At 34.1% G+C, this 15,245-nt stretch overlaps 1 protein-coding gene across 1 annotated transcript; it reads right to left on the bottom strand.

Moving 5' to 3' along the window:
• Positions 1-5,622: 5,622 nt before the first annotated feature.
• rergla (RERG/RAS-like a) lies at positions 5,623-10,481 on the bottom strand. The gene is made up of 5 exons (XM_051108623.1): positions 10,215-10,481; positions 10,000-10,056; positions 9,622-9,695; positions 8,182-8,330; positions 5,623-6,671 (listed from the first exon to the last, which is right to left on the bottom strand). Exons 1-5 carry the CDS (start codon positions 10,264-10,266, stop codon positions 6,386-6,388), a joined length of 618 nt encoding a protein of 205 aa, XP_050964580.1. The 5' UTR covers positions 10,267-10,481; the 3' UTR covers positions 5,623-6,385.
• Between the last annotated feature and the right edge of the window lie 4,764 nt (positions 10,482-15,245).

The raw sequence follows: 15,245 nt of genomic DNA, 5'->3' as shown, positions 1-15,245 counted from the left end.
CCAGGTTTTTACAACAAAAACCGCCAACTGCTAGTTAAAACTAGCCCAAAACTAATCGTTTTGAGGGGGGTCCCCTGTTAAAAATTTGCATTCCAGGAGCTAAATATCACATTATTTGGGGTGCTTGTGGGCATGAAAACCAATCCGCAGCAACACTGTTAAACTAGCCCAATTCTGTGGGAAAACCGTGGACTTGGCAACACTGCCCAGAAAGCTAGTAAAGACATCGTTAAAATAGTCTATGTGACATCAGTGGTTCAACTCTAATTTTATGAAGCTACTAGAATATTTGGTGTGTGCAAAGAAAATAAAAATATCGTAATTTGTGTTTAAAGGTCTTACGGGTAGGAACGGCATGAGTAATTAATGGGTTAGTAATTAATGACAGAATATTCATTTTTGGTTTACATTTTGTCTGTTCATGAGCAGCAACAGCAAAATATATATATATATATATTTTAAAAATCATTTATATATTTTAATTTGATATTTAAAATACATTAATCATGTATTTTTATGAATTAAACTAAGAAAAAAAAAAAAGGGGGGAGACATACCATAAATAAATGTTTTTAAAACGATAGTTTACTCAAAAATGAAAATTCATTCATTAATTACTCACCCTCACGTCGTTTCAAACCCGTAAGACCTTCATTCATCTTCGGAACACAAATTAAGATATTTGTGATAAAATCTGAGAGCTTTCCGACCCTGCATAGACAGCAATGCAATTGACATATTCAAAGCCCAGAAACAGGGTTGCCAGGTTTTCACAACAAAACCCGCCCAATTGCGTTTTGAGGGGGTCCCCTGGTAAAAATCGTAAAATAAATTTTTTTTGGCAGGATTTCCCTGGTAAAATTTGCATTCCAGGGGCTAAATATCTCATTATAGGGGTTGTTTCAACCCCCAGACATGAAAACCAACTCACAGCAACAGTGTTAAAGTAGCCAAATTCGGCAGGAAAACCGCAGACTTGGCAACACCGCCCAAAAAGGTAGTAAGGACATTGTTAGTCCATTTGACATGAGTGGTTCAACCTGAATTTTATGAAGCTATGAGAATATTTTTTTTTCGTTCACAAAGGAAATAAAAATAATTTGTGTTCTAAGGTTTGGAACGACATGAGGGTTAGTAATTAATGACAGAATATTCATTTTTGGGTAAACTGTCCCTTTAAGAGCTTTCCAAAAATAGGCTCTGGTAAAACATCATCTATTCAACTGTAATATAATGAAATTTTAGAAATATTAATGTTGCTTGCAAAAATTAGTTAATAATAATTAATAAATAAATGCAACATCAGAGTACACTTCTTGTGTCTGACAAGGCCTCACCTGCTTTTAGGTATAGTTTAGAAGTTGAATAACCATCCAGCTAGAAACCAGTTTCATCCAGCTAGAAACCGTGCTAAGCCAGCTTCCATGTGAACTTTAAAGCATTATTACGCTATAAATTTAATAGCACTATCCAGTGAAAGAATCTGTAATCTCACTGTGTATTCCCCACCACGCTTTCCATCTTCGTATTGTCATGTGAGCACACAGAAAGCACGTATTCTTGTCTCTACTTCGCGTTCCATACATGTGCGCTAATGTGATATGTCTTAAACAAATCACCCTCCCACTGAACTTAACATATATCAGCTTCTCATGCTGCCAATACAACATACATGAATGTGGCCCACATGTCTAAATGCATTAAATGTGGGTCAATAAAAGTCCAGCCTTTTTGATGTGGAGGCCAAGATCTGTTGCCCCATTCATCCAGACAGAACGGGATGCATTTAAAAACACAGTGCAAAGATTAACACTATAACATCAGTATCACAACACGCCGGGTCCTCGGACAGAAATGAATCAAAGAATCATTTTCGCCCATGCTAATCAGATCCATATGTTGGGCCTTTATTCTACAGGCCTCATCAAAGAGATTCCAGCCTGCCGTTGCAAGGCAATCCCTTGGCTCAGCTATGAATTAGCTTTCAGCTATTTTGGTTTATGGTGTGCATGGCACTTTCTTTCCATCTCCTTCTCAGGCAACGTGTTGTTTTTGTAAGAACACACGCAAGGTGCAGTGACGGTGGAAACGAAAACACGTCTCTTGTCTCTTTTTACTTTAGCAATCCAGAAGCCTGCGAATTCCCACAGCCAAATCGCCCCAGACTGAATTCCAGCGGATGTGCTGTTAATTAATGGCTAATCAGTCTTAGCTTTCATTAGCATGGCTTGTGTACACACATTAATGAGAGACTGATTACATGTGCGTGATTAGTCCATATTTTATACACAGTCAATATGTTATAAATTCAGTCTGTTAAATGCAACAGATGAGCAAAAGTGTTCATCAAAATGTACTGGATTTGCTCAGCTCAGAAATACTGAGGTAAAAACTCATTAAAAAGTCTAAGAAATGAATGTTACTTTTTGAAGACTAGTCATATCTGTAGCATAATAAAAGCTTTATTTTACCTAAAGCAGGTCGCATCATGTAGGCAACCATTTTTTTAGATCACGTGACCAGCAGAATACCTTCAACCTAACTATATAGCAATTATAATGCATTTACAGCATACCAATTATAACTAATACAGTTAAGTATAGTAACAACAGCACATTTTCAATTTTTTAAAGAGTTACGTCATAAGAAAAATCCACCTTAATTCTCCAGTAAGAGCGGGTGTGGCCATTTGTACATATATGGGTCTGGCTTCTGATCTCGTCCACATTTTTAGCTGTACAAAACAGCTTGTTTTGCTGCTTGATATTGCAAACAAGGTTTCTTATCATATTATTTTAATGCATTATCTTAATAATGAGCACACTGGTTTGTAGTGCAAACAATTTTGCCGTTTACTGCACCTATTCTTCTCGTTATTTCCCTATAGCGGCTAATGAACCGGAAGTCGCGCCCATAAGCTTACTTTCGCGTTGAAGAATAAGGTGGATAGGCTAGAAACTGAAGTCGAAAATATTGTACGGCACATGAATGAAGATAGAGATCGTGATAGCATAGAATTAAGCCGGTTCACACCAAGGACAACAATATAGTTTTAAACAGTTACCAGATTTTAAAAGAATAGCGGCGTCCAAATCACAACGATAACGACACAGAGACAGCTTGAAACAAGCAGGCATTTTTTTTCAGCTAACGAACAATAAAAACACAGACAGCCAGTCAGAATCCACAGAGATTTATCGTTTTTGTTGTTAACGGGCCTTTAAGATTGTACTTAGATGATTCATTTAGAAGCACTGAGAGGGAAACGTGAGAAGCACTTTTATATCAGCACACCTGCTCTGCCAGCGCCTCGTCCTCTATGGAGGTAAAAGACAGAGCTTCCATCTGTGATGGGTACACGGTCTGTTGAGGTTAGGTAATTTTGCGTGCCGGGCCGGGCTGTGATTTGCTTTGGTCAGGTGTTGAGGATCCGCTGAAGATCCAGGAGCCAAGAACACCTGAAGAGGCGTAACGCGCGAGTTCACATCTGTGGCTTGAACGGCAAATCGCTCATAACCGGTTGCTTGCTTTCCAGCGACATTTCTTTCTTTTGATTTTTCTGCTGCTCATCCTTCCACATGTTTGCACTTGTAAACAACACACCACCCAGCCACTCCATGGCCTCTCCTCCACCTGGACCAGATGCGTTCAATGCCGCTTTACTGGGTGAATGACGATACGAGAACATGGCGTGGTAAACAATATTATTCATAATGTCTTGTGGTTGAGTTTTTAAAAGAGCGGTGGGAGGATATGTCTGAGGTATGACAGGTTTCTTTTCTTTTGACCTTGCTGACAGTACAACAAAGTAAAAACAGAGTATTAAGGTGTCTAACTATACAGCTGATTTTAATCCCCATAGTGAATACATGAAAGCTGCGATAAACAACGAAAAATCAACGTGAGTTGATGTGACGGTTACGATCAAAATTCCTGCCTTTAGATCTTCTTACTTACAACACTAAAGGTGTATACAGTGTTAAAATTATTAACATATTATTTACAAAATCAGCTCCACAAAACCGCACACAGCAGTCCATGGAGATCATAAATAGTCTAAATTTAAAGCTAAAGAGATGGTAATCGAATTATGTAAATAAAGACAAAAATATCAAAATAATTTATAACACTTCCCCCATCCACTTTCATTTGGATAAACAAGTCTTCTCATCCCAACTTGCATACCCTTATTCCTTTATCGTGCAGGCCTATGGGCGAGACGTCCGGTTTGTTAGCCGCTATAGGTAAATAACTGTTTGCACTACAAACCAGTGTGCTTATAATTAAGATAATACATTAAAAATAATATGGTAAGACACACCAATTTGCAATATCAAGCAGCAAAACGAGCTAGTTTTGCAGACCTTTAAAATTTACAAATGGCCGCGCCCACTCTTACGGGAAGAAAAACGTATATATCGCATTAATAGGTTGGGTCCAACTGAGCCACTTAGATTGCAATTCCATTTGGTGTCATTAGAGGTGCTAAAATTACTTTTTTTTTGCATTCCAAATAGGATAAATCCACCTCAGGCCACTTCAGAGTGAGAACAATAATATTGTTCAACCTTATTGAAGGGTAGTTTCAAACCTAAGCGCTCAAATCTGGCCACTTCAAAGGGCCTTTGAAAATAAAAGATTTTTGATGAAATGATGAACACTACAAATCTATGCAAACTGTAACACTAAATTCTGACTGGTTGACAAGCCCAACAAGCTGAAAAATTAATGTTTAGATATTAACTGATAGAAAGTAGTTACCATGCAGCGGGGGTTCGCACAACATGCACAACACGACTTGAAAGTGAAATTCTCAAATGTTTAGCTGTTCGAGAGGGTTTATCTGGGAATCAATACGTGATGACAAGACCCTCATAAGCAAACACCTTGGGTTTCATATCTCTCTATGAATCAATGCTGTAAAAACAGCCATCTGCTCCTCTCCCCTATGTTGATAAAGGGGTTTCTCGCCTTCACTAGCCCAGGCCACAGTCTGGCTCTTAAATATTACTCAGCATAACTTGCTGTTTTTGGAAACTGTCATGTTGGATGTAGGCCAGACGTCCAAAGGGTCAGTGAAAAACTTGATAGCTTGTCTGTGGGCCTTGTCGGTCGCCAAAGCAATGAGTGTTTTAACCTTCCATTGCCAGTGTGAGGAATGAACCAGAAGCAACATCAACTGATCTTCTATACTTTTAATTTACTGTTTTTCTAAATAGTTTTAAAAGTAGCACATACTGTGCAGTATAAAAATGTTCCATTAAACACATAGTTAAGGGCTCTGAAAGTAATTTGCAGTTTGTATAATATCGCATGCAATGTGTATCTGGTAATTTGTAGTACAAATTAGAAGCAGCTGAATGACTCATCTTTCTTTTTATTGGTGCTTTCCAAAAGCTCAGTCTGTTCGTCATTATCTCTTCCTGTAATATGTCAACTTGCTACCTGAAGCGATTCTGTTGCATAACAGAAATGATAATGCTATTATTGTGAACATTTTATATAAACTATTCAAATGCTGCATACCTATTACTTATTTTCCAGACATAGGACAGTTATTCTCAATTTCGACTAAACAAATGCCTTCAGAGTTGACTTGGTAGAAAATGAAAAGATGCTTGGTCAAAATTGTCACATTTTAATGCACAGTTTTTGTTTTACAGGAATTTGAAAATATTCAAAATCCATAAATGTCATGACACATCATTGCTCATGTCATACATGTAGAAAGTGATTAAATTACATTAAACAGTGAGTGAAGAGTTTCTTATACTGCACAAATATTTTTTATTGATCCATGAGTACATAGCAGGCTAACTAATATTTCACAACCTCAGATTTGACTTTGACTTGGCAGTAAGACAATCCACAAGCCCGAAATATCAGCAATGTCTTAGTAGTTTTTTTTTTTTTTAAATCTGTCATTTAGACATCTTAAGAGGTGATTTAAAGTTTAAAAATTTAAGGCAAAATCAGAAATATGCAGCTATACACAAATGTAAAAATAAAATAAAACAGGATTATATTATGGATAACCAAATTAAGCCCATTTTAAATGTTTTCCATCAAACTGATGCATTTTCGCATTGCCACAATGAGAAAAACTCTAGATTTTATTGTTGAGTAGAATTCAAATATATAATTGCGGTAATGAGAAATCATGAGGTAAATGTCATGAAAATATTGTTGCAATGCAAAATGGTTCTCAAGCAGGCTTCATTTTCTTTTGAGTTTAGGGTGAAAAATGTCCATGTTCTTGATGCGATTCACCCGCTCAAAGACTGTGTGGCCAAGACAAGGCATTAACAATAAGTGTTGAGGAAATATATAAACAAGTGTGACGCATCTCATACGTCAGTCCTGTAAGAATTGTCCAAGTTCGTTCTCACACAGATTTCCGCCGTTTTCCGAAGACGTTGTTGATGAGTTTGGCCATGGACTTCGAACCGCTAGGTCGACGGCGGCGCTCCTTGGCCTTGCCTCCCAGACTAGCATTGCGCACGATCTTGGAGAACATGAGCACCACCTCCTGGTAGTGCTCCGCAGCAGACAGCTCGTAAAACTGACAGCGGCCTTCGGACGCCAACTTCTGGCCTTCCTCCCTGTCCACCTCCCGCATGTGGCACAAGTCTTGCTTATTGCCCACCAGGAAAATCACAGAGTCTGTGTCTCTGCAGTCACAGGAGCAAAAACATCACTTAGATGTTTGATTATTTCCTGCTTGCTAAAGTGTAACTTCATGCATTGGCTCTGTCTGGCAGTGCATAAAGGATTAGGTTCACTTCCAGAATAAATAAAAATTTCCTGATAGTTTATACACCCCCATGTCATCCAAGATGTTCATGTCTGTCTTTCTTCAATCGAAAAGAATTTAAGGTTTTTGAGGAAAACATTCCAGGATTTTTCTCCATATAGCGGACTTCAGTGGGGATCAACGGGTTGAAGGTCCAAATTGCAGTTTCAATGCAGCTTCAAAGGGCTCTACACGATCCCAGCCATGGAATTAGGGTCTTACACTTTTAAAAATAAAGGTGCTTTAAAAGGTTCTTCACAGCGATGCCACAGAACCATTTTTGGTTCTTTAAAGAACCATTTTACAATCTGAGCTTTTGCCACAAAAACAGAAAGGTTCTTCAAATGTTAAAGGTTCTTTATGGAACCATTTAGACAAAAAAAGTTCTTCTATGACATTGTGAACCACCCTAATTTTTAAGAGTGTATTTAGTGAAATGATCTGTCATTTTCTAAAGAAAATAAAAATGTATATACTTTTTAACCACAAATACTCATCTTGCACTAACTTGACTTCACGTGTTGGAAAGTTCACACATGGATAGTTTTTCGTTCAAAAAAGATTCAAAAAGATAGGGTAGGGTGTCCGACATCAATGTCTTACCTTTTTCGTAAAAGGCATTTGACTTTCTTTGCACATTCGCTTTGTAAACACTTCTGCCTACGTCACGCGTGACCTTTCCAACATGACTATGTAATGCGTGAAATTGAGCTAGTGCAAGATGAGCATTTGTGGTTAAAAATAGCATATTTTTTAACAAAATGACTGATTGTTTTGCTAGATAAGTCCCTTATTCAGCATCTGGGATCGTGTAGAGCCCTTTGAAGCTGCACTGAAACTGCAATTTGGACTTTCAACTCGTTGATCCCTGTTGAAGTCCACTATATGGTGAAAAATACTGGAATGTTTTCCTCAAAAATCTTAATTTATTTTTGACTAAAGAAAGAAAGACATGAACATCTTGGATGACATTGGGGTAAAACATCAGGAATGTTTTACTCTGGAAGTGAACTGATCCTTTAATTTACAATAAAGGAAGCAGAAAGAAAAGCCTGAAATGATGAATAAACAAACTGGATAAAATCTGAAAACAGAAAGTCATTCGATATATTCCCTTTATTTCTACTATAAACTGAATTTACCATTGAAAATTTCTCAATAGTCAAGGCTAAACTAAAAATAGATGTTTTTCATTGAGTCACCGGCTCATCCGCCCTTCAGCACCACCCACATACGCGATTCAACAATCCTCCTTAACGCAAGCCGATGCTGGTGAATTATGGACACCCACATAAGAGCAACACTCATGTATGGACAGAAATAGACACATCACATCTGCTGCCTGAGGGTGTTGTTGTGAACAGCAATGTACTTCGAGTGAGCGCTACCTTTTAGATCCTCCCAAGTGAAGTTCTCGGATCAGATGCACCATGGCTTTGGCCGTGAGGAAGGAGGAACGATCGCTGATGTCGTACACGACCACGAAGCCATCGGCCCAGTGGATCTGCTCGTTGAGAGTGGACTTCCCCTCGGATGGCTGCACAAAGAAAACAGACATCCAGATATGTTTTATAGTCTTTTATAGTCCATACTTTAACCCACACAAATCCTTGCTTCTGTCTAAATACTAGTACATAATCTATAATAACGCTTCTTTCAGTAAAAACGCCTATCTTCTGTTGTCTTCTAATATGAAAACCCACCAACATGTTTGTTTAGAACAGTTTTAGACTGTTTTTGCTTGTAAACAGTGCTTGATCTGTGCGTATTTCTCACCTGATTCACATAATTTTTTCACAGAAGAAAGCAGTAGAGAAACAATTTTTAAAAGTTAAAAAGTTAAAAAATGTCTCATGGATTTGTTTCTTACAAACATGCAAATTTTTTTCAGTTCACAAGACGTTGGACTGGAGTCGTGTGGATTGCTTATGGATTATTGTGATGTTTTTATCAGATGTTTGGACTCTCATTCTGACGGCACCCATTCACTGCAGAGGATTCATTGGTGGGCAAGTGACATAATGTCACATTTTCTCAATATGTTGCGATGAAGAAATAAACTCATCTACATATTGGATAGCCTGAGGGTTAGTAAATCGGCCCATTCACTTCTATTCTAATTGCCTCGTCATAACTTTTATTTTGTTGTTTTTGAAGAAAACCAGAGACAAGACCAAATACTGTTGATCAAGCTTAGCTTATATTGAACCAGCAAAATGATTAAATGGGATTGTGAGGAAATACAGGATAATCAACTGGACCCCCAAGAAGCACAGATGGTATCCACTCACATAATGGCCAACAATAATTGGATTTCATCCAAGAGGAAAACACACTCATCCTCCCAGACTGTATTTACCTCACTTTGACCATTAATAATACATATAAAGCTCAGGGACAAAAGAGCATTATATCTCACATTAACTCACTCCTCTGTGGTTATATAAGGGTTATTTCAAAATAATAATATAAGTGTTCAAGCCTAATATAGTCTAGGCGGATGGGATAGTGAGCAGGGCTGATTGGTGCATTATATATCGCTGGCTGTGTTTGGAGCTTGTGGAAAGATTATATAAGGCAGCGAAACCCGCAACTCTGCAATACTCATTAACGCAAACGAGACAGATGATACTGGCTTTCTTCTGGATACAAACTAAGAAGTAGTAGGTTAACCCTAAGGTCTCTGGAAAATGTCTGAACTAGTCAAATACGAAATAGGATGCTTACAGTAAAACCTATATGCACACTAAAACATATTGTGCTTTATGAAAGCACTGCCTTGATTATGATTATAACAAAAGTGTAATTACAGTTGCATGACCACATACCTGCGAACATGGGTCGTACAGTTCAAGATTGAGCTGTCTCCCATCAATAGACATGCGCTTTCTGTAAATGCACTCTGTGAAGGCAAGAACGGATCATATTAGATACAAATGATTCCTGCAGGACACACTGGCACGCTGTGCGTAGCCTACTTGGCACTGCACCCATTAGTGCCACTGCTTTTGTATAGTAGTGCTGGGTGGTCTCACAGACTTAAACAAAATACCAAAAAAAAAATCAGTTTGACTTCAGTGACTGATTTTGCAGTCATTTGGTTACACCCACTCTTTAGTCCTGCACACTTCTCCTATCCTATAAATAGACCTTCTGTAAACAATAATAGTACAAATGCAGAAATATGAAAACAATATAACAAATACCTGATGATGATGCGTATTCTCCAATAAATCGCCTGGTTAGAAATCGAACAATAAGTGCTGTAAATGTGAAGAAGAAAACTATTAATATATATATATTTTTTTGTAATTTGCACTGCATATATAAAAACGAATTTTTAATACAGTACAAAAATGCGTAAATATGACCTAAAAATAAATAACATACATTTCGATGTAATGTATAAAAATAGACGTACCTGATTTCCCGACACCCTCGGATCCCAGAACTGCAACTTTTATGTCATTCATTATGATTCGTAGAAACGCTTCCAGTTCGCGAAGGAATGAAACACAAACGCGTCGGACTCGGTTCAACGGACGCGCCACATTTCAGTCAATGTGAAAACAGCGGAGACTGAAAGTAAGAGTGGACTGTTGCATCTTCTGCCCGTGTTGATCAGGTGCTCGTCAGACTCGCACTGTACGGTCGCTCTGCCTCTCCAACGCTGCTCTCCGTAGCTCGACCATTCACAGGATTCTGATGTCACGGTGACGCAAGCCGCAGCTGGAGCCAAAACAGCGCAGGATCCGAGTTTGTATGGATGGCTTAAAAGGGTTGCGCTTTGTTTTCATGTTTTTTGCCAGTTTGTTGTAGTATTTGATTCACGTTTGTACTCACCAACATTTTGTTCTTGTATGAAACATGCGACACCCATTATGGTATTATGAAAAAATACACCGTAAACATTAAAAATGCTATATTCAACAATTAAAAAACACTTTTAAATAATAATCAATGTAGACTCAAACAATAAAAGTTGTAAACATGATCATAATATTTTTTGATATCTTGGACTGCAAAGGCAATCTATAATATTCTATTCTATTCTATTCTATTCTATTCTATTCTATTCTATTCTATTCATATTATCTAAAAATCTATCTATCTATAAGAATGATATATATTTTTAATAATTTAATAAAAGAAATATTTAAATTTAAAAGAAAAAAAAATAATATAGCAAACAATAATGGTTTTATACATTTCAAATAATGGATTTAATGAAACAAAATAAACAAAATAAATTTGGGGATTATAAAAGTTGCATAGAATATTTTTTATTTATACTTTTATTTAGTGAGAGTGATATTAAAAAACACAAAAATAACACATTTGTCCCCAAAAATAAAATAAAATAAAATAAATATTCAAGATACATAACTGGATATGTAATTATTGTATGAATTTTGGAATTTCATTAATAAAACAAAATAAAATAAATATTCAAGACACATAACTGGATATGTAATTATTGTATGAATTTTGGAATTTTGTTAATAAAATAAAATAAAATTAAATTAAATTAAATAAATATTCAAGATATATAACTGGATATGTAATTATTGTATGAATTTTGGAATTTCGTTAATAAAATAAAATAAAATAAAATTAAATTAAACAAATATTCAAGATACATAACTGGATATGTAATTATTGTATGAATTTTGGAATTTCGTTAATAAAATAAAATAAAATAAAATAAATATTTAAGATACATAACTGGCTATGTAATTACTGTATGAATTTTGGAATTTCGTTAATAAAATAAAATAAAATTAAATTAAATAAATATTCAGGATACATAACTGGATATGTAATTATTGTATGAATTTTGGAATTTCGTTAATAAAATAAAATAAAATTTAATTAAATTAAATAAATATTCAAGATACATAACTGGCTATGTAATTACTGTATGAATTTTAGAATTTCGTTAATAAAATAAAATAAAATAAAATAAAATAAAATAAATATTCAAGATACATAACTGGATATGTTATTATTGTAGGAATTTTGGAACTTCACTAATAAAATTAAATTAAATAAATATATTTAAGATACATAACTGGATAGTAAATATAATATCTCTCTCTCTCTCTATATAGCAAACAATAAGGGTTTTATACATTTTGAATAATGGATTTAACAAAAGAAATATTTAAATTAAGAGATTAAAAAAAGTTGCATAGAATATTTTTAAATTCTACTTTCTTTTTTTTTTTGTGATATTAAAAACACAAAAATAACACATATGTCCCCCAACAAAAAAAAACAAAAAAAACAAATTGAGATACATAATTGGATTTATAATGAATTTTGGAACTTTGTTAATAAAATAAAATAAAATAAAATAAAATAAAATAAAATAAAATAAAATAAAATAAAATGTTACATACCTGGATAGTAAAAAAATATAATAATAATAATAATAATAAATATAAATAAATAAATAAATAAATTTATATTTACAAAGAAAACAATAAGTTATGTACATTTGGAATAATGGATTTAATAAAAGGCCACATTTATGAGTTAGATGAATCATTGATTGCAAGAAATAAGGGTTTAATACATTTCAATGGATTTCATAAAAAAAAAAAAAAAAAAAAAATCATTTTAGTTTGGGGACTAATTCTCACTATTAACTAACTATTAACTACGACTTACCTCTATAAACTCCTAATTTGTTGTTTAGTAACAGTCAGGTAGTTGTTAAATATAGGTATGGGTTTGGATTAAGGGATCTAAAATACGGTCACGCAAAAATTAATACGTGCAAAAAAATATGTGAATGCAAAAATAGTCTCTTAAGATACAACGTCTGGCAAAACAAACATTCGCTTCACTAATTGTGAGGTCTGCGCAGTCTGTGGGTGTTGTTTGGACCTTCACTGATGAGCGTATGTGGATGTATTACATAAACGGCCCCCCACATAATGACTCACACATCATAAACAACACTTAGCAGCCGAATGCGGTTTTTAAACATATCTGCCACATTATCTCACTCAGAGGTTTGCTTATCAACAAGTCAATCTGATGGTTTGAGAAAACAAATGCATATTAATTGCAATCGAGCTCCAGTGTTGGCGCAGCTGCTGTTTATTGCATGTCTGCTAGAGCGCCACTGCAAGGCCAAGTGGATCACTTATCAAGAGCCATTATACTAGCAACATAATCAGTGATAGCAGAGCCTGGATGTGATTACGGCTGTTGTATCAACAGATTCATGACGGGAGCAAAATACGCTCCGAAACGCTCCTTGTGTTTATCTATGATATCGGAGGAAATGAGACGTTGACTGTTTACGGTCGAAATGTGCCTGAAAGCGATCCTTCATTATTAAGAGATAGAATAGGAAAACACTTTGAGTAATTAAGACTGTGGCTTTGAAACAAATTACAAAGACATAAACCTGAAATGTTAACAAAATCGCATCTGACCTTATGAAAGGGCAAGGTCAGTGATTATTATAAGAATGGATGGATTCTGTTATTACATTGTTTTCCTTTGTTCTATCAACTCTAAATATAAAAAAGTGGAGTGTCGGGCTTTGATTGCCAAAGTTTCTTCTGTTCTTTCTGTGAAGCATTAATCAAAGTGGATTATACCTGAATGTGGTACACTTAATTCTTCTCAGATCGAAATATGTGAAAAATACTTAGAGGCCAATCAGCTGCGGTCAGCCTGGAAACCTCTCAAAGCAAAGCCGTGCTGTTTATCTTCAAGACTGCACGTATACGACATAGAGAAATAGGGATCTGCTTATGATTTATGATGCTTTGTTTGCTGTTTGAACAGAACATCTTGTTAAAGCTGTTGTCATGACTGAGTTATGAAATATCATTGACTACTTTGGTGTTGCAACACACATGGCTTAGCCAGAAAAACATTTTATTTTGAGAGGCACTAATGTACTAGATTAGTTTATACGTTGTGGTTATATTTAAGTATGAAATGTTAGCCAACCACTTTCTTGACATGCAAAACAACATCATGTTCTGATTATCGCCAAAGTTTACACAGAAAATAGATATTTTTTATATCTAGTTTTATTACTTACATTAAAAACACAATAAGAAGACATTTCTTGCCGCAAAAACAAAATAAAATAACGGGATATGTAACTATTGCATAAACTTTGAAACTTATTATTATTTTCTCTAGGATTATAAAAGTTGCATAGTATATTTTTATATATACTTTTATTAAACACAAAAATAATATTTCTCCCCCAACAATACAATAAAATGAAAATACATAAGACAAAATAAATATATATAAATTAATAAAATAAATAAATTTGGAACTTTGTCAATAAAATAAAATAAATATTCAAGATACATAACTGGATATGTAATTATTGTATGAATACTTTAAGGAACTTTATTGATAAAATAAAATAAAATAAAATAAAAATGTAATTATTGTATAAACTTCGTTTAGGTTCAAAATGACCAATCAAGATATAATTTATTTCCTCTAGGATTATAAAAAATTGCACAGAATTTTTTTTTTTTATACACACCTTTATTATTGAGATTAAAACCACAAAAAATAAGACATTTCTCCCCTGCACTGTAAAAAACAATTTGTTGAGTCAACTTAAAATAATTGTTTATTCAACTTGAAATGTTAAATTATACTAAGTGACAACTTAGATATTTGAGTTGAATCAACTTAAAATTTTAAGGCAGCTGGGTTACTTACCCATCTGTTAAGTTTAGCAAACACAAATATGTAAGTTGTTACTTAGTACAACTTAACATTTCAAGTTGACTAAACTTATTTTAGTTGACTGAACTTAAAATTTTAAGGCAGCAGGGTAACAAATTATTTTAAGCTGACTCAACAAATTGTTTTTTACAGTGTAGGGGAGACAAATGTCTTATTTTTGTATTTTTAATACAAAATTGTGTTTTTTTATTTTTTACAGTGTAACAATAAAATAAAATAAAAATGTAATTATGTAATTACTGTATAAACTTTGGAACTTTGTTTAGGTTCAAAATGACCAGTCAAGATATAATTTATTTTCTCTAGGACTATAAAAATTGCACATACTGTTTTTTTATATACACCTTTATTATTTATATATTAAAAACACACAAATAAAACATTTCTCCCCCAACAATAAAATAAAATAAAATAAAATTATTGTATAAACTTTGGAACTTTGTTTAGGTTCAAAATGACCAATCAAGATATCATTTATTTCCTCTAGGATTATAAAAATTGCACAGAATATTTTTTTTATATACACCTTTATTATTAATATTATAAAAAACAAAAATAAGACATTTCTCCCAACAATAAAATAAAATAAAATAAAATAAAATAAAATAAAATAAAATAAAATAAAATAAAATAAAATAAAATAAAATTATTGTATAAACTTTGGAACTGTTTAGGTTCAAAATGACCAATGAAGATATAATTTATTTCC

The sequence above is a fragment of the Labeo rohita genome, chromosome 4, assembly GCF_022985175.1.
Source record: "Labeo rohita strain BAU-BD-2019 chromosome 4, IGBB_LRoh.1.0, whole genome shotgun sequence".
NCBI lineage: Eukaryota > Metazoa > Chordata > Actinopteri > Cypriniformes > Cyprinidae > Labeo > Labeo rohita.
Note: the sequence above shows the minus strand (reverse complement) of the source record. Positions and strands in the feature narration are given on the sequence as shown.